We start from the raw sequence: 19,252 nt of genomic DNA on the forward strand, positions 1-19,252 counted from the left end.
GATGCCCTGAGCCTTCTTCGGCAGGGAGGGTGGGATATAAATCAAATAAACTAACTAAGCTAACTGACTACCCAAGGTCCCAATCACCAGTTGAAGGATCACAGATAGCAGGGGTTTCTTCACCTGAGACCCACTGCTAGATAAGAATCACCTCACTATGGAGGGTGTGGCTCGGTGATGGAGAGAGCACCTGTTCGCCTGCTGAAAATACCACTTGTGGTTCAGTGAAAAGATATCAGAAAGCAGGTGCTGAGAAGGGCCTTTCTCTGCTGCCAGTCACAGTAGAGAACAGTGACCTATGATGGCTGGATTGGGTATAAGATACCTCCACATGTCCATTTGATCTCTTCAGCTTTATGCTGTTCCTGCCATCAAGTGGGGCATATGTGTAACTGTGGCACCTTCTCCTCATCTCCGTCTCTTTTTCTCTTTTTAGATTTGACTATGGCGAGAGGTTCTGGGACATCAAGGGCAAATATTTCAGTTGTCAGTGCGGTTCCCCCAAATGCAGGCACTCCAGCACCGCCCTGGCTCACCGGCAAGCAAGCATGTTGTCATCATCGTCCTCATCCCCAGAGGCACCAGAGAACGGACTCCCTGACACCAGTTCCACAGCCACCATGGTGGCCACCCCATTTTGAGGGCCCCTTTGAGCTTTTCTGAAACCCACAGATTGTATGAATTTCTCCATCAAGAAAGCATAACATGGGAAGAAGAGGAAACCTACAAGCTCGTGACACTCTGGATTCTGGAGCCGCCGTGATGGTTACTTGAGGAACGAATGAAGCCTTGTGCTGTCGCCCCGGCCTACAAAGGTGCCAGGAAGCGGCTGGCTTGACAGTGTGCACCCAGGGGCGGCTGCTCCCATTGGTTCCACGCTGAATGGCCCACGCGGCTTCTTTTAATGTGATGCGCGTTCTCCAAGCCAAGAGGAGAGTCTTCTCCCCCCCACCCCGTCTCCCTCTTGGAAGGATGAAAATTGAATGGACTGTTCATGCCAAGTATCTCCAGTTTGCTTGTAATAAACTCTGCATACTTGATGAAATCCTTTCTCAAAGCCAAGGCCTGCTCTTTCGGCACAGCTCTGGGGGGGGCTTTGCTAGCAGCTGAACCTTCCTTTCTTTTCCCTTGCTCATTGTCCTGGGATTGACATCGTATCTTCTCTTGAACAGGTGCCTGCCAGTGACCTAACCCAGTGCATTAGACATTTGCACTCTCCTCTCCTGCATCCACCTTTGATTTCTCCAGGCCTGGCAGAGGTTTCTCATGAGTCCTACCAGGGCTTCTCCGTTACAGACTGGCTCTCGGGGCATGTGGCTTTTCTCAGTGTTCCCCACCACCACCAGTGGGTGTCATTTCCCTCTTCTATTATGCTAAGAAGCATTGGAGGGAAATTCTTTACATGACACTAACTTCTAAAATGAAAGGACCTTCTTTTTTAAATGAAAAAAAAATACATCAAAAGGAAACTGGCATTTACAGTGTCCCTGTTCAGGGCATTTCTCAAGCGGGTGCTCAAACTGGGCCCTCTGTGGACGTGGCGCTGTGAGAAGATGACCCATGCCATCCCCTCTTTCCGACCCCGGCCCTTCCCTCCATGTTCATTTTAAAGCTACACATAATGACATTGGAATGAATGGATTTATTTTTTACCATTTGAGGATTGGACATAAAAACCCAAAACAACCCCCCCACTGTCCCTCACCCGAGTAACTAAAACGGTGCTGATTCTAGTGCGATTTTTACTCACTAAGTGAATATAAATTTATCAATTGTATAAAGAAAAAAAAAGAACAAAGTGATTTTAGTATAAAATCCAGGAAAAAAAGACCCACAAACTTTTTTAAAATTGTTAGTATTGTAGTGTGAATAAATTTGTCATCACCTTTTGTGTGGTGGCAAAGCAGGTCATTTTAATTTTTTTTCCATATAGCTTTAAATACTGTAATTAGTGCAGTAACAAGGTTTTTGTTTTCCTTTGTGCATCTCTTCTCAACCGTTCATATTGCTGGGGGTTTTTTGTTTTTTGTTTTCTTTCTGTTCATGTTTTTGACCGTTTTAAAGGCGCCTTCTTTTGGCTCCCATCATTTCCTTGTTCTGTTTTCAATGAGATCAATAAAAAGTGCTTTAAAAAAAAACAGTGGATCTGTTTTCGTAAACTTTCCTGTAGCTCCAGTAGGACAGAAGGTGGTAAAAGTTGAATGGAAGAAGCCTTCTACCAAGTAGGATTTTTTGTTTATTAAGATCGTTATTGTCTGTTTTGTCTGGCAGGAGCACAAGGAGAAGGGAAAGGTGTTTTTCTGACACCTGTTACCTGAGATTCTTTAAACAGACTTGCTGAGACTGCATTCAGGAACTTCTGCATGCAGAGCAGGTGGTCTGCTATTAAACTTTGTCCCTTCCCCCAAAGATTGCTTTTGGTTAGAAGCGGGATTTGAATGCATGCCTCTATGGGACTCAAACACAGCATTTTGTACAAAAGAAGGGAACCTTCTGTCCCCCCCACTCCCTCCTAATACCAGTTTCATGCCAGCTAATTATTTTAGAAGTATGGGAGTGTAAAAACATCCAGATCCTGAGACAAACTGGGAATACAGAGTGTGTAGTTGGACAATTAAGTAACCAGCTGACAGTGCTCAGGTACGGGGGAGAGGATGAAATAACTTCAGTGCTTTATAGAGGACTGAGTGGAGGACTGGGAGAATCACCCCACTGCAATTGTCTGTGTTAGAAGCACCCATATAAATGTATTTTATGTCATGTAAGTCATTTTGGGCATTCTGGGTAGACTTCATAAAACCACTAATGAGGGAGTTATTAGCAGGTGTGAGAAGAGAAGGTTGCATACTATTAAACTAGTACAGGACCCTTGTCATCCTTTGCATTTAGTAAAGCTATCTCACAATCATGGTTTGCCACATTTACAGCTTGATCCAATGGTAAAGCTTCCCTTTGCCTATTGTGATCAATAACACATAATTAATGTGCAAAATTCACTGCTGCACAATGTAATGACACCCACTGGCTTTGAAAGCCAACGTGATGTAGCAATTTACACTTTCCTGGGAGTGAAACCCATTGAATAGACTTTTTTCTGTTGTTATTACTCTCCTCTGACTGAAAATCTCGAGCAAAGTCAATACAGATGAATACAGCGCAGTAAACATTAAAATACAGCATGGTAAATTAAAACCCATCTCTGTAACAGCTTAAGGAAAACCACAAGCGCTAAGAATTTGGCAACAGACTGTGTTACTTCTAGATTGGTGTCTGCCAGCAAATAGAGATCATGTGAGATTTGACAGACAGCTGATATTTGCTCAGAATAGGTATAATCCAGAGGTCTCTGAATGGTGTCCTTTGATTACAGAATAAGATTTGTCGTCTCTATTATTCCAGATGCACTACAGCAGCTCTGCAGTCGGCAGGACGTTTCGGTCTGCCTAACATATAAAAGCATGCTAGTAGTTGAATAGTCAGGATTCTGAGTAGCTCTGCTGTCACAGAGTACTGGACTTCGACAAGATGGCTGGTTTCCAGTCTCCCCTCTGCTATCAAGCTTGGTAAGGGTGAACTTGGATCTGTCACTTCCAACATAACTGGTCTCATAGGGTGATAGGATAAAATAGGTGTGTGAACTGTGTATGCAACCCTAAGCGCCTTGGATGAAGTGTGGGGTAAAATGTGAAAGGTTGCTTTAAAAGGAAATGAGCACTCTATGGAGGGTGGGTCTGAATATTGAGGCCATATGAATATCAGCTTCTGGGGGACAAGAATGTTTTTGACCATAATACCTACTTGTGGGCTCCTGAAGGCACTTGTTGGCTACTGCGGGAAACAGGATACTGGATTAGGTTTAATTCAGCACGGTTCATCTTGCATTCTTAAATGTTTAAGTCTGTTTCTCTGCATAGGACCAAGCTGTTGATGTAACTGAAGGAAACGTTTGTAGCAGGCAGACCCCACATCAGTATGAAACCATCAGTTGAAAACGCTCATGCTTTTATCTGCACTGTATGAATCTGTAAGTTTTAGGACCCCGTTTCTCTTGTCCAGCCATTTCATGTACCTGCTGTCTTGATGGAACTTCACAAAACATTATGGGTCAAGAGAGCTGCCTTTTGGAGGAGCCAAAGACCTGCCATTCTTTTTCTACTGTCCCTTAGTTCCTATTCGTGTGCTGAACAAAGATTGAAAAAGAAGATATCTTAAAGCAATGGTCGGCTGGTAACTTGAAACATATATGGTAGAGGGAGCAGAGCCTTGGAACAGTGGGATGGGGAAATGCTAAACCTCTGTCCCCTATGGCTGGTTACTGTGTAACGGTTTGGGGGTGGTTATCCTGCTGAAATCTGTTTGAAAGATCTTTTTTCACTATTCTGGTTGCACCACGGCTTGCAAAGGATCTTTGCAGTTACTCGAAATTTTAATTTGTTGGAGGAAAGCCGGGTGACCAGCTGGGTGGATGGATTGAACCAAGTTCAGAGGTTGATGTGTGATGTCTTTTGCACTCACCCCAGTCATCCCAATTAGAGTTGTTTACTCCTTTGTTGTATCATGAACTATTGTAATTTGCTTCTTCCTTTGTGGAAAATGAGTGGAAAGAAAAGACTACAGAATCAATGAACTAAATCACAGGGTTTTGTTTGTTTTAGTTTTAAATCAGCTTTATTGCCAACCATTGCTTGTAGGTGGGGATGTACACAAATGCATTGCAGAGTGTCCATAGTTGGCCACTGCACTTTGGCCTAATTAAAGTTTTCAGACTATTTTCAAAGGCAGCCACACCTAGAGTGTTGTGAAAGAATAAACTCGTAAGACTTTCCCCATTCATTCTGGCTGTTCTTCAGGAAGTTAGAAGAACTCGTGGCCAGCCCAAGTCTGCTTGGTGATGCCTCTCCTTCCTCTTGCTCTCCAAGGGTGCCAATTACAAACTGTGTACCTGCTGCTGCCCATAACGCTGATAGCATCACACACCAGATGGTGTTGTACTCTGTCCCTGCATTGCCATTTAGAGACACCATCTAGTTTCTACGCCATCCACTATGCTCCTACAAGCAAGCAAGGGGGGCAATCTTTTGCAACTTCTCAATGTAGAGCCTTAGAAGATGAGAATTCTTCCTTTTGTCCTGAGTTTACTTTTTTTTACTTGGGGAATCAATGCATCTCGCCTTGAAGCTATCTGGATCTTCCTGCCTCAAAAGAAGTTCCATTTCTAGTCACAGCCTCTGTCCCTTTTGAGTATAACTTGGCAGCAAGATATGAGTGAGCAAATCATTATCCTGCTTTGGCCAGGGTCATTAGCATAACTGAGGCTGGCTCCAGACCAGCGGCTTTGGGTGCTTGGCGGTTCAAAATGGAGCAGATTATTCCCAGTCAGATGCTTCCGTGCCAGAGGGTGCTTTGGTGCAGTCAGATGCAGGGCTGTAGCCAGGATTTTAAGTCGGGACTTTTTTAAAACTCAGGGGGCGCCCTTTCCCATACACTGCGGGGTAGGAGCAAAAGCTGGAGGGTCTGGAAGTGGCTGAGGCAGACAACCCTAAAACTTTGGAATCAAGAAGGGACTGCATGTTGCATGCAAGGGGGGGCGGGTTCCTTCTACCTCCCGCTCCCACATCGCAGCACCTTGCAGCCAACAACTCTATCCATCTCTCCCATTCCACGAGGCTTCTTCTGCCTCCTGCGCCTCCGCCTCCCTCCTCTCCACCTTATTTATTTATTTATTCATTCATTCATTCCGTGACTTATATCCCGCCCTTCTCACAAGTGGCTCAGGGTGGCTTACAACAAACAATAAAACAATAAAATCGGAACAAATTAATACATTTAAAATCAAGCATTTAAAACCTAAAAACCTTAAAACCTGTTGCTTTTGCTGCTGTAGTTCACTGTGTTCTCCCGGGTCCAGTCAAAAGGCCCCACTTGGAAGTTGGGGCTGTGCCCCCACAGGCCCCCTGTGGCTACAGGCCTGGTCAGACAGCTGTTGTGCACCAAGCATGGTGCAAGTTTCTCTCCCCCCCCATGCAATTTAGTGGCCATGCGCATATGCACTCAAATTCAGGGTGGCTATGTGTGTGTTTTTTAAGCCGGAGGCAGCTTGTGGCGGCCTGGTGGGTTCACACCACCAATCCACCACCAATCCACCTCACTTGCGCGCTTCCGTGTTCAGACGCCCGGAAAGGCGGATGGCATGCAGCAGAAGGATTTGCTACTACTTGCAAAGAGACAATTGGGTGCTCTGTAACTAAGCCTTTCTCTGTGGCTGCCACCCTCTGGATAAAAAGCAATAAGCAAATATGACTCATGAGTACATTTGTGTCACTTAATATGAGTGCAAGATTTAGCTTCCCTGGCAATTCAAATTTCTTTGACACATACGTTTTTTAAAAAGTGTGTTTGGGAGCGTGAGTACAGAATATACATAGCTCTGGGTGTATTTGAGAGTTGAGGGCAGAACAGTGTGTAAAGTTACTTTGCATGTTAAGCAGTTTCCATAGCTGACTTCCAAGGGCTCTGTCCTACAATATAATTAATGTGCAAGTCATAGGGGTCTCAAATGTAACTCCCCTCATCAAGATCCTGGCTATGTGATAAGGCAACCAGAAAATGCCACTTTCCTGCTGCAGGGGTAGGGATGCCGGGCTTCAGGTGAGGACTGGGGATCCTCCAGATTTACTGCTCATCTCCAGGCTACAGAGATCAATTTCCCTGGTGAGTGGCATTGTACCCCACTGAGGTCCCTGTCTTCCCTAAGCTCCATCCCAGATCTCTAGGAGTTTCCCAATCTGGAACTGCTAACCCTCGTCCCTGCATGAGGAAACCTGGCAACCCAACCCAAACCTGTGCCCGAGTCCCTCTGAATTCATAATGCTCAAGTACAACTCTGAAAGCATCGCCCAGATGTATCATAATCCTCACTTGTTCCTACTGACAATGGGTTGTCTGTCTTTACTGTTTTAATACTAGTACATGGGGAATCATTGCTCCTCTTTTTGCCTTCTGAGGAAGTCTTATCTGAACTGGTTAATTCCTAAATTTGTCATTCTTTACAATTCAGCTCCCTCCTCTTAGAAGCTACATCTCTGGGTCGGGGAACTAGGTACATATTTTCTCTACTACAAAACCATTGTCCTTCTGTGAAAAATGTCTTCTGGGATGACAGGCAGAGTGTAAATGCACATATACAGACAAAGCCAGTGGGCAGTTCTCCCATATTTCCCCTTACCTCTGGCTTCCACAAGTATATGAGAGTCCTACATAATGCATTATTATTGAATTTACCATCATTCTACAAAGTTTTGTATTGTAAGTACACAGGGCTTTTTTTGTAGCAGGAACTCCTTTGCATATTAGGCCACACACCCCTGATGTAGCCAATCCTGGAGCTTACAGTAGGCCCTGTATGAAGAGCCCTGTACGCTCTTGGAGGATTGGTTACATAAGAGGGGTGTGGCCTAATATGCAAAGGAGTTCCTGCTACAAAAAAAGCCCTGTGTGTACACCACAAAATGTTGCTCTCCTAACAAGAAGAACAGGGCTGGGTCAGACCAATGGTACTACTAGTCCAACATCCTGTCTCTCAGAGTGGCTAAACAGTTGCTGCAGAAAGCCCACAACCAGGGACACAGATGTCAAGGCTTATTGTTCCTTCCTAACAACTAGGATTCAGAGGCGTCTAAAAATGGGGTTCCCCCTTAGCCACGATGGCTACTAATGGCCTTAGCTTTTTGGCTTTCCAGCCATACCTTCACTTCTTCCAGCTGGGTTTTCCAGACTTGGCCTTGCATTTCACATATTGGTGAGAGCTGTGGAAAACAGACTGCAGGCCAATAATGTTCTTTCTGTTCAATAATCTTTGCCCTGAAGAACAAATACTTTTCAATTTAGAATCTTCACCAATTCTGGCTTGGGAAATTCCTGGAGGCTTGGGTTTGGGGAGCGAGTTCAGCAAGGGATGCGAGTTCAGCAAGGGATACCACACAGGCCACTCTCCAGATATGCCATTTCCTCCAGGGAAACTGATCTTCAAAGTCTGGAGGTCAGTTGTAATTCTGGGTGAGGCCCAGGTCTACGTTTGCCAACATCCAGGCAGAGGCTGGAGTTCTCCTGGAATTACAACTGATTTTAAGATTACCTAAATCATTAACGTGTTATCTATTTATTTAAAACATTTATTCCACTTCTCCTGGAGAAAACGACTCCTTTGGAAGGTGAACTGCCTGCCATGAAACTCTGGTGAGGTCCCTTCCCTCCCTAAATGCCACTCACACAGGCTCCACCTGTTACGAGAGCCAGTTTGGTGTAGTGGTTAAGTGCACAGACTCTTATCTGAGAGAACCGGGTTTGATTTCCTCACTCCTCCACATCCAGCTGCTGGAGTGACCTTGGGTCAGTCATAACTCTCTCAGAGCTGTTCTACTCAAGAGCAGCTTCTGTAAAACTCTCTCAATCCCACCTACCTCACAGGGTGTCATTTGTGGGGGAGGAAGGTAAAGGAGATTGTAAGCCACTCTGAGACTCAGAGTGAAGGGCGGGGTATAAATCCAATATTATCATCATCATCATCATCATCATCATCATCATCATCATCATCATCATCATCTCCTTCTTCTTCTCCTCCTCTCCAGGTGTTTCCTAACAGGAGTTGGTAACCTTACCCAGGTCCCACCTGGAGGCTGGCAATCCTAAATTTAGAAAGCAGGGTGGGGATGGTGGAAACAGCTTGGAAAACTCAATAAAAGGGATATAAAACATGTCTAACCATCAACATCTGTGAAATGATGGTGGTTAGACATAGAGGAAAAAGGGATGAATGTGTGGCCCCAGAAGGAAATTTTCTCCTTCCCCTAGTTTTAGAATGGCAGAGTAATCATATGTGCACACAAAACAAGATACAAAATGTTTCTGATAACTTAACAAGCACTGAGTAACATGTATTTTATGACCAATGTTCCCTCTAAGCTGCAGAGTCTTGTGAGCAAAAATTCTACTTTGTGAGCTACTGGTATTAAAGTTGTGAACTACTGCATAAATTATTGTGCTCTGGGGTCATCCTTCTGAGCTAAGACAAAAATGTGTGAGTTGGGGGCTAAAAATCTGTGAGCTAGCTCACATTAACTCAGCTTAGAGGAAACACTGTTTATGACTATTGCCAATAGTAGGTTTCATCAGCCACGAAAGCCCCTTCAGATCATTTCTACCTTGGGTCTAGATCCTAGAGAGCCAAATCCCTTCTGAGATCAGAGACGGCTTTCTGGCCATACTTAGTATTGCATTGTTAGAGTTTATAACTTAGAGACATTCCCTTATAGTTAACAGCATTAGGGAACTGGTGGTTTGAGGAGGCGTCCTAACATCACATAGAACAAAGTTAGAGTCAAGTGCCCCCTTTAAGACTAACATCACAATGTTCTCAAACAAGGCTGTTGAAGATTTTGCTCTTTATGCTAAAGTTGTTTTAATTAGCCTTGATGAAGTATTCCCCCTGTTATTTTAGAATGCAGGAGGGGGGAGCATTTCCTGGCTTGCCGCCAGTAGAACGCCACAAAAATGGCTGGCTGCATTGCCTAAAACAATGTCCTTCCTCGTGCTGGCTAAGGAAGTGTGGCAGGGGAGAGAAGCTTTCTCCCCGCCCCCTACCCCTGTGTGAGCTGATAATTGCTGATCATGCAGCAAGCCTTGAGCATCCCCTTGGGAGGGCTGGAGTCTTGCTTGGGCATGAGCTTTTGAATCGGTGTCTTGTTAATTGATTTCCTAATAGCCTGGTTTGGATTAAGGCTCTATGTCCTCCGTCAACTTAATTATCCTTTCCCAGCACTTTGGGGAGCTAGCAGAGTGGGCTTGGTGAATTCTGTGCTTGCAGCCCTTTTGGGGGGCTTGGCTGCAGGGAGTATAACAAAATCAGCCCTTAATCAAGGAAGGCTGGGCTGCATGTGAGGAAGCACAAGAGGAAGAACCAGGGATGGCAGCCGCTACCACCCGCCTTGCTGGTGCTCTGGAGTAAGTGAAGGTTGGTTATCTCTTTTGCTCAGAGGCTTTGGAAATGCTTTCTGAGACTTTTTCCAAGTTTGTGCTTTTGCTATATATATATATTTCTGAAGTCTGAGGATGGGATACTGATGACTAAGGTTGCCAATAGGCTTACAGGAAAATGTCCTGTCCCTTTCACAAAGGTTTAACACAGGGGTGTCAAACATGTGGCCTAGGGGGCGAATCAGGCCCCCAGAGAGCTCCTATCAGGCCCCTGAGCAACTGGCTCTTGTCTGCTTCCTTCTTCCTCTCTCTTGCTTCCTTCTGCATCTCAACTTGCTTTGCAAGGCTTGCTCAATTGCACAGGAGCTACAGCCTCCATTTTCTCCATTGGTTGAGGCTCCTCCCCCTCCTGGTCCCCTGGGGAAGGAGGGAAAGAGCCAGAGCTTCCTTTGCCCAGTTCCCTGGATCCCATGGGAAAAATACAAAGAAAGCACCTTTAAAATGAAATGAGTACTAATGTTTTAAGCATGTTTTATTTTTAAGTTGGTTTTTTAAAAAATTTAGTCATGTTAATATCTCTGCTAAAAGGTAAAGGTAGTCCCCTGTGCAAGCACCAGCTGTTTTCAACTCTGGGGTGACGTTGTTTTCACAATGTTTTCACGACAAGAGTTTTTACGGGGTGGTTTGCCATTGCCTTTCCCAGTCATCTACACTCCCCTTCCCCCCAGCAAGCTGGGTATTAATTTTATCGATCTCAGAAGGATGGAAGGCTGAGTCAGCCTCGAGCCGGCTACCTGAACCCAGCTTCTGCCGGGATTGAACTCAAGTTGTGAGCAGAGCTTAGGACTGGAGTACTGCAGCTTTATTACTCTGTGCCACAGGGCTTTTAATATCTCTGCTACCTCATCTTAAATAGGTACACACAAGGCCCAGTCCAATATGGCCTCACCGGGCAAGGTCTCATTTATGTTAGACCCAGCCCTCATAAAAAAATGAGTTCAGCATCCCTGGTTTAACATGTGGAAATGGACAGAGAAAGCTTTTTACAGTATGGAGGTAAATAACATCCCCTAGTAAATAATACCCCACTAAGTTTCTGATAAAGGGACAGGGCATTGTATTATTACATGTGGGTAGCTATATTGATCTGAAGCAACAGAACAAAGTTTAGAATCATAGAGTTGGAAGGGACCCCAGGGTCATCTAGTCCAACCCCCCCCCCCCCCCAAGCAGAAATCATAGAGTTGGGATCACAGAGTTTGAGTCCAGTGGTACCTTTAAGACTAATAAAGTTAGCATACCTTGGATAAAACTTTGCTGGTCTTAAAGATGCCTCTGGGCTTAAACTTCATTTAACTATTACATAAGAAACAGAAACTCAGCCAGTTCATCTTTCTCCTGAATGGAGATGTAGTGCCATAGATTTTCTGTTTGTGGTTGTTTAAATTAGGATCTAGGCCACAGCTCATAACGCAGAGACCTAGAATGAAGAAGAGTTAATCTACATGGTTTAATTTTTAATAGTGCAAGGTTGGTAGCAAGAGAGACACAGATTTCATACATATGACTTCAAAGTCCTCCTCTATTGACATCTTTCTCTCTTTTGATCCCACCATGTAGCTCCACAGTAAATGGCACAGTTCTCAGATCTCCCCTTCTTATCCTCAAAGCAACCTAATGCCTTGTTTATTGGATGCCCTATGCTGTCTTCTGATCAATTTTTTAAAAATATATTTTGTAATCCTCCTTGAATCTTAGCAAGAAAAGGCAGGCTATAAATGAGTCAATAAAAACCCTACAAAATAGGATAAATTTGAGACATAGTGACTTGCCCAATATCTCCCTTATCTTATCCTCATGACTTATTTTTATTTTATTTTAGCTTCATGGCTAAATTCAAACTTGAATCCAGCTATCCCTGGTCATAATCTGCTGTTCTTGCGAGGTGGTCACTTATTGCCATGCTATAGTTTCAAATCCTACTCCAGGTAGTTTAAAAATTACAACTCACAAAAGAGACAGAAGCAATACTCTCCTTGCAAATGCAGATACTACTGTTCAGCAACATAGTAAAATGCAGGAAGCCCAGGCAAGAACTGTGTGTGACTGTGCAGGTCACAAATCTGTGAAGATGCAGAACAGAGCTTCCTGAAAACTTCCTGCTTTCTTAAAACAAACCAACCAACCCAGATTTAATGCTTGCAGGTATGTAACAGGCAATGTCTGCTCAGGCTTCGGGAGCCAGGGTGAATTAGATTTCCAATTATTTGGAGGAGTGATGCTAGCAGAACTGGGATAAATTAAACCAAAAAATGTGAACAGGTATAATCTGTATGTTTACAGATTGTAGAATTGCAGTTTCTTGATGCAATCTAGATTACCTGGAAGCAGAATTCTTATTTTCAGCACAGCATACATGCAGTCCCAGGGCAATGGAGTATCTGTCATTCGCACAGAGGTGGTGGAGTCTTTCAGTGCTGGTTGTGTCCCTCTCTTATTCTGCTGCTGTGTAGTCAATTTTAATTCAAACAGAGAAGGGAAGCTCTTCTAGGAGTAAAATGGAGTAAGACATAGGAGCAAGCCTCAGATTCAGCAGGAGCTCAGCTCCTGAACCTTTCTGATGGTTCTTCCTCTTCCTCCCCAGCTACCTTGTCCATTGAATAGTAGCTGCAGCTGCATAACAATCCCTGGATTAGGAAAGTGGCCAGCCAGCCAACCACCAGGGGCTTTGCCACACCTCCAGCAGCCCTTATTAACCCCTGGAGAAGCCTATGCTACCCTTTCTCCACTTATGTGCTTTTGGGTGGCGGGTGGCTTGCTGGCCTTTTGACCCACACATGGATCTCTAACCAGCCCAAGCAGGCCTCGCTTGCCTGAGGCTCTCCTCAGGGTTACTTGGGACGGCGGGGGGGGGATATGTTAATGAGTTATCTAACCAGCCCAAGCAGGCCTCGCTTGCCTGAGGCTCTCCTGCATCGGGTTACTTGGGACGGCGGGGGGGGGGATATGTTAATGAGTTATGCTAATGACTCCACCACCTATTTTCAACAAGATGACCCTTGCATAGGAGTGAAACTGACTAGACCTGCTCCACTGATCTTCATTTTAAGTACCATTGGTAGGATCAGTCTGTTGTTGATCCTCAACAACAGACTGACCCTGTTGTTGAGTCTCAATTTGACAGACAGCAATGTGAGGCCCAAGTCTGGGGGAGAGATGGTGGATACACTTAATCTGGATGTGGGAGGTCTGTGAGAGCCAAACCTGGACTGCAAGTCCATCATTATATCATCTAGTTTTTAAATAATGTATGTTTTCCCCTTAATAATGAGATTGTATGTATAGGAGGGACGGTGCTACACATTTATACTGGGATCACATAAATGATGCTTTAGTCCTGAGCATTAGTGCTCAAAACACATGACTCTTGCCCTCTTCTACCCATCAACAAAGTGAAACATATGGGGAGATCAGGAGACCCCAAAAGATTTTAAATATTAATATTTCATAGAGGATCTTGGTGATTCAAACAGTGATGTTTTGCACAGTGTTAAAGCCCAGGTCTCCTTCTGAGTCATGCAGAATTCTGATGTGGATGCAAACAGAAGTTACTGCTGAAGGATCCTTATCTCGGAGGCTAGCATATTATGAGAAGTTGATTGGAAGGTGGCGATAGTCGAACTGCCTGCGTAAGAGTCAGGTGAGAGCCGTCCAGGCTGTGTATACAGATGAGACCCATTTCCTCACTCCATGGGCTTTGCTGGCCTCTGAAAGAAATATTAGTTCATTTCTCTGATATTCCATCTCCTCCCTCTCTGCGAAAAAGGAGACTATCATCTTTTTAATTTCCTCTGTTGGCTCTGCATGTGTATTGTCTGTGCTGTGTGGATAGAATCCGGGGATTGTTATCTGCTCTTAGGAAGTGAAAGCCCTGCTATGTGAGCATTGGTTGCTGTTCTAGTGTCCAGCTTTAGGCTATGAAACCACAACACAATCCAAAATGTGCATGTGAGTACTATGGTTGCATTTGATGTGCCAGCAAGACTCCTACTCAAGAGCATCCACAAAAATTCTGACACCCTGGGGCCCAGGTGACTATGAGCATGTGCAAAATGCATTTCCTTTGATCAACAATTCTCACACTCAGAGACTGAGAAACTTGAGTTGGGCTACACAGTGTGGCACCTGCCCTGAAAAGCCAGAATTGCTGCTTGATGCTCTTAGTTTTGAGCTTACAAACACAGGTCTAGGTCTCCTCTATGGCAGATAGTACCTTTGATCCATCTTTGGTTGGTGTTCCAGCTACCGCCTTTATAGCAGGGGTGGCCAAACTTGGTTAACATAAGAGCCACATAGAATAAATGTCAGATGTTTGAGAGCCGCAAGGAAGGAAAGAAAGCAAAAAGATGGGGGAGGAGGGAGGGAGAGTTGGAAAGACAGCAACTTCAACCTTACATGCATTCTCCAAGCTGCCAGCTGGCTTGGCTTGGCAAAGTGATTTAAAGAGACAAATGCCTTTTCCAAGCCGGCCAACAGGGCAGTGGGGGCTTCAAGAGCCACAGTTTGGCCACCCCTGTTTTATAGGATAAACAAGGTCTGTCTGTGAAATGGCCTCATTTCGACTCAGGCTTATTAGCAAGAGAATAATTAACAGACATTCTCACATTCTGACATGTTACTGTTTTATTGGTTTCCCACACTAATGCAACCCAGATCAAAGGTTTTCTGAATTTGTTCATTTTACTATTCTGCTGTTGGATTTTAACTTTGTACCACTTTGCATTCTAAACCCCACCAGCTATATGTAACTCTGCTTACTTTACTGAAGAAGTGTGCATGCACATGAAAGCTTACATTTTTACATTCTGAATAAAACTTTGTTGGTCTTAAAGGTGCTACTGGACTCCTGCTTTGTTCTGCTGCTTGAGACCAACACAGCTGCCCACCTGGAAGGTCTGTCTGTGGTCATTCATACTCTAATCTGATCTAGATTAGAATATTGCAATGCATTTTACATGGGGCTGCCTTGGAAGCCTGCTCAAATGTTTGTTGGTGTGAAATGTCACAACATGATTGTTGACAGGCATTTACAGGGATACAACTCCCAGTCTTAAAGGAACTGCACGAACTGCCTATTTGCACCATTCGAAGTGTCTCTTATTATCCTTAAAGCCCTTAATTGTCTGGGAGCAGGTTGCTTAAAGGACTTGCTCCCATGTGAAGCTGCCGGGGTAACTTCAGTCTTCTTCTGAAGTCCTGTCTGGGTGTAGACTATTTAATTTGACTTAACTTGGAGGTTAATTTTGCATGGAAGACATTTTATTCATTTAGAACAGGGGTGTCAAACATGCAGTCCGCGGGCTGAATCAGGCCCTCGGAGGGCTCCTATCAGGCCCCCAAACAACTGGCGGTCATCTGCTTCCTTCTCCCTCTCTTGCTTCCTTCTGCATCACAGCTTGCTTTGCAAGGCTTGCTCAATTGCACAACAGCTACAGAGCTAAACCTCTATTTTCTCCATTGGCTGAGGGAGGAAGGGGGGGGGGAGGCAGAGCTTGTTTTTCCAGGCTCTCTCAATTGCACAGCAGAGATACTGAGCCAAGCCTCCATTCTATTGGCTGAGGCTCCCCCCAGTCCCCTGGGGACGGAAGGAAAGAGCAAGAGCTTTCTTTGCCAGTTCCTTGGATCCCATGGAAGAAATATAAAGAAAGTACCTTTAAAACCAATGAATGGAAATGTTTTAAGCATGTTTTAAGATTTTAAAATATATATATTTGTGATTGTTTGTGTCCTTTATAAAGTTTATATCTCTGCTACCTAATCTTAAATAGATACACATATGGCCTGGCCCGACATGGCCCAGCCCAACAAGGTCTCATTTATGTCAGATCTGGCCCTCATAACAAATGAGTCCCCCTGGTTTAGAGCATGTGTATTCTACCTCTCCAGATCTACGCAAAGCAATACAGATTTATTTTTATCCTCCAAACTAGAATAGCTTGCAGACCTTGGGGGAGGTATGAGTAGCTTCAGTAGAATTAACTTTTAAGTTAAAACTGCCTCAATCAAAGTCCTGTAAGAGTTTATTCTCTCTAACAGGCTTTAGCCCCTATAAACTGGCATGGTGAAGGGCTACCTCCATCTTCTGTCTGGTTAGTAAACTGCCTTGCAATCTTTTTTTTTTCTTCTTAAGTGGAAGAGGTATGAGTGATATTAAAGTTTATGTTAAAGCCATTTTAGTATTGATTTGATGTAGTAATTGCTTTATGCGATTTGATTTTGTTGGCCACCATGAGCATGCCAATGGAAAAGCTTAATAAATACATACATATCTTTAAATTGCTATAGAAGGGAAGCTATGAAGGGGCTGAGCAGTATCGCTTTTAGCATCATGCAGCAGATATGCAACCTGATCCTATGGATGCTTACTATAGAGGGAGTCCTACTGCATATAATGCTTGGATTTTTCTTATACCCCTGCTACTGTTTACATAATCTGTGTTTTAATTTAAATTATGTGTACCTGGGGTGTGTGTTAGTTTCAGGTGGAAAGATGTGTTATGTCTTAAGCATAAGACATAATGTATTAACGATCAGACAAGCCCGTACTAACCAACATTCACAGATTAAAAAAAAAATTTCTTTAAACTCTAATATTCTTGTACCAAGGATCGCTTTGCAAACCCAACCTCCTCCATTTTATAATCTGTCGGCTGTGGGATTCTGTGATCTTCCTTTACTCCACTGAATTAAAGAGCCAAAAGGTTGATAGTATTTTTAGTAAAGTTATACCAAAAAATATACTTGTCCTATGATATGTTATCAATAGTTCAAAACATGACTCTTCTGCTAGAGAGTGTGAAATATCAGACAGCGTTTACTGTGTGGCATCTTACTATTCTTGCTCATGCAATTTACAGACATGAACCAGGAACAAAACCCATCCCTTCCGCCTTCCATTTCTAGAAGTATTGGGGTTAGAGCTGAACCTTGAAGAACTACAACACTACACTGGCAACTCAGATCATTTATCTATCTCTTTATTTAATTAGATTTATATCCTGCTCTCCCCCACAAATGAGCTCAGGATGGGTTACATGGAACAAGTTAAAAACAGATAAAACAATTCCACATTTTCAATTTCACTTCAATTTCACCTTCTGGAATGGCCTTGGGTCAGCCATAGCTTTTGTAGGAGTTGTCCTTGAAAGGGCATCTGCTGCAAGAGCTCTTTCAGCCCCACTTACTTCACAGGATGTCTGTTGTGTGTGTGTGTGGGGGGGGGAAGGTAAAGGAGATTGTGGCCGCTCTGAGATTCAGAGTATAGGTTGGGATATAAATCCAATATCTTCTTCAAAACCAGCTAATAGCTACACAATGACAATCCATAATACAACAGAGTCCTGAATACATTGTGTACATGCCTAGGAAGGGCCAGAACACTAGGCAAATGAACCCAGGCCATCACCTATGACACAGATTAATATAAAGTGCAACAGGTTAGACTGGTGTGCTACATAGGGGGTTAAAGCAGGGGAGGCTGATGGATTAAGACACCTGCCACCTCAACCAAAGTCCTGGTGGAACAGCTCTGTTTTGCAGGCTCTTTGGAACTGTAATAAATCCCTCAGGGCTCTGATCTCAATTGAGAGCATGTTCCACCATGCCAGAGCTGAGAAAGGAGATATGTCCCCCAGAGAGTGTAATGCTGTCCGGGGGACATATCGGGGAAGGCGGTTCCAAAGATATGTTGATCCCTGACCACATAGGGCCTTGAGGGTAAGTTCCATGACACTGAACTCGATCCAGTACTCAACTGGAAGCAAGAGCAGCTAATGCAACACTGGCTGGATATGTGCCCACAAAGGTGTCCCAGTCAGGAGGCGCACAGCTGCATTTTGCACCAGCTGAAGTTTCTGGATCAAATTCAAGGGCAGCCCTGCATAAAGCAAGTTACAGTAATCTAACCTGGAGGTGACCATTGCGTGGATCACTGTGGCCAAGTCATAAGAGGAGAGATAGGGAACCAATTGCCTGTCCAGCCTAGGATGATAAAAGGCCGATCTGGCAACATTCATGACCTGGGCCTCCATTGACAGCAAGGCATCCAAGGTCACTCCCAGACTCCTCACCATTGGTGTTAGTGATGCCTTGCCAAGGGTTGGAAGCCAGATTCCCAATCCCACCTCACTATGATCCAGGCACAGGACCTCCATCTTTGATGTATTTAATTTCAGCCGACTGCTGTAACCAGCCAGCCACAGTTTCCAAAGCTCTGGCTAAGATGTCTGGGGTGGTGTCCAGCCATCCATCAACAGATACAGTGGGGTGTATGACAACCCAGCCCAAACCCCTGGACTAACTGGGCAAGGGGGTGCATGTAGACGTTAAACAGCATTGGGAACAGATGTTAAACTGCAGAGGAAAGACGCTGCATGCCAATGTATAACGTGGATTAACCCCACTCCCTGTGGCACCCTCTGTCCCTGACCATGGAGAACAGAGATCCACCATTGCAAGGCTGACCCCCATATCCCTGTGTTGACAAGGTGATGGGTCACGAGGTTGCAGTCAGCTGTGTCAATTGCTACTGTTAAGTCAAGCAACAACAGCAGCACTGACCTGCCTCAATCTAGATGTCTCTGGAGGTCATATGTGAGGGTGACCACTAGCACTGTCTCTGTCCCATAGCCAGGTTGGAAGCTTAACATGGCTTCTCCAAATAGGCAAACATCAGAACAAAACAGGGACAATTATTTAACAAGCAGAGCAAGTGGAAAATAGGAACAGTTGCAGTGTATGTAAACCTTTAATTTAGTCCTCTTTTCTAAAGCTTTGGGGTTGACAACTCCAGCTTGTAGGCTCTTAGTCTGGTGTTATTGCAAGCATAAATTTCTTGCAAAATTCCCTATGCTACAATGGTGTGTTACAGCCATACCATTTGCTGCAGTTACACATGGAAACATCTTCAGAAGGCAAAATGCCTGTAGGGTGAGAGAAAGGAAGATTTGTGGCTGATTTGCTATCATATTGAATAACTTGCAACTAAAACGGGGATTAGAAATGGAAGGTGGTGTGGGCAATGACTGCTGAATGTTCAGAAATGGCTCTTGAATATTTCTGTTCTTTGTTTGAAAATATCCAAGCAAAGATATTTGTTGGAAATAAAGTGGTTCTGAATGACATTTTTTTTTAAAAAAAACTTGTGAGAATGTTATATTTCTTCCTATAGAAGGCAAAGGCTTTCTACTAACATTCACATGAACACACAGTTCAGTAGTAG

General features: G+C 44.2%; 1 protein-coding gene across 13 annotated transcripts in view; it reads left to right on the forward strand.

The window, feature by feature from the left end:
- EHMT1 (euchromatic histone lysine methyltransferase 1) overlaps positions 1 to 2,138 on the forward strand; it is a 149,999-nt gene extending 147,861 nt beyond the window's left edge. For all 13 annotated transcript variants that reach the window (XM_060251564.1, XM_060251572.1, XM_060251567.1 and 10 more), the window contains one exon: positions 437 to 2,138. In XM_060251564.1, the coding sequence (XP_060107547.1) occupies positions 437 to 641 (205 nt within the window). In that variant the 3' untranslated portion in view covers positions 642 to 2,138. The remainder of the gene's footprint in view (positions 1 to 436) is intronic.
- Positions 2,139 to 19,252: the final 17,114 nt, after the last annotated feature.

Source organism: Heteronotia binoei, chromosome 12 (genome assembly GCF_032191835.1).
Source record: "Heteronotia binoei isolate CCM8104 ecotype False Entrance Well chromosome 12, APGP_CSIRO_Hbin_v1, whole genome shotgun sequence".
NCBI classification, from domain to species: domain Eukaryota; kingdom Metazoa; phylum Chordata; class Lepidosauria; order Squamata; family Gekkonidae; genus Heteronotia; species Heteronotia binoei.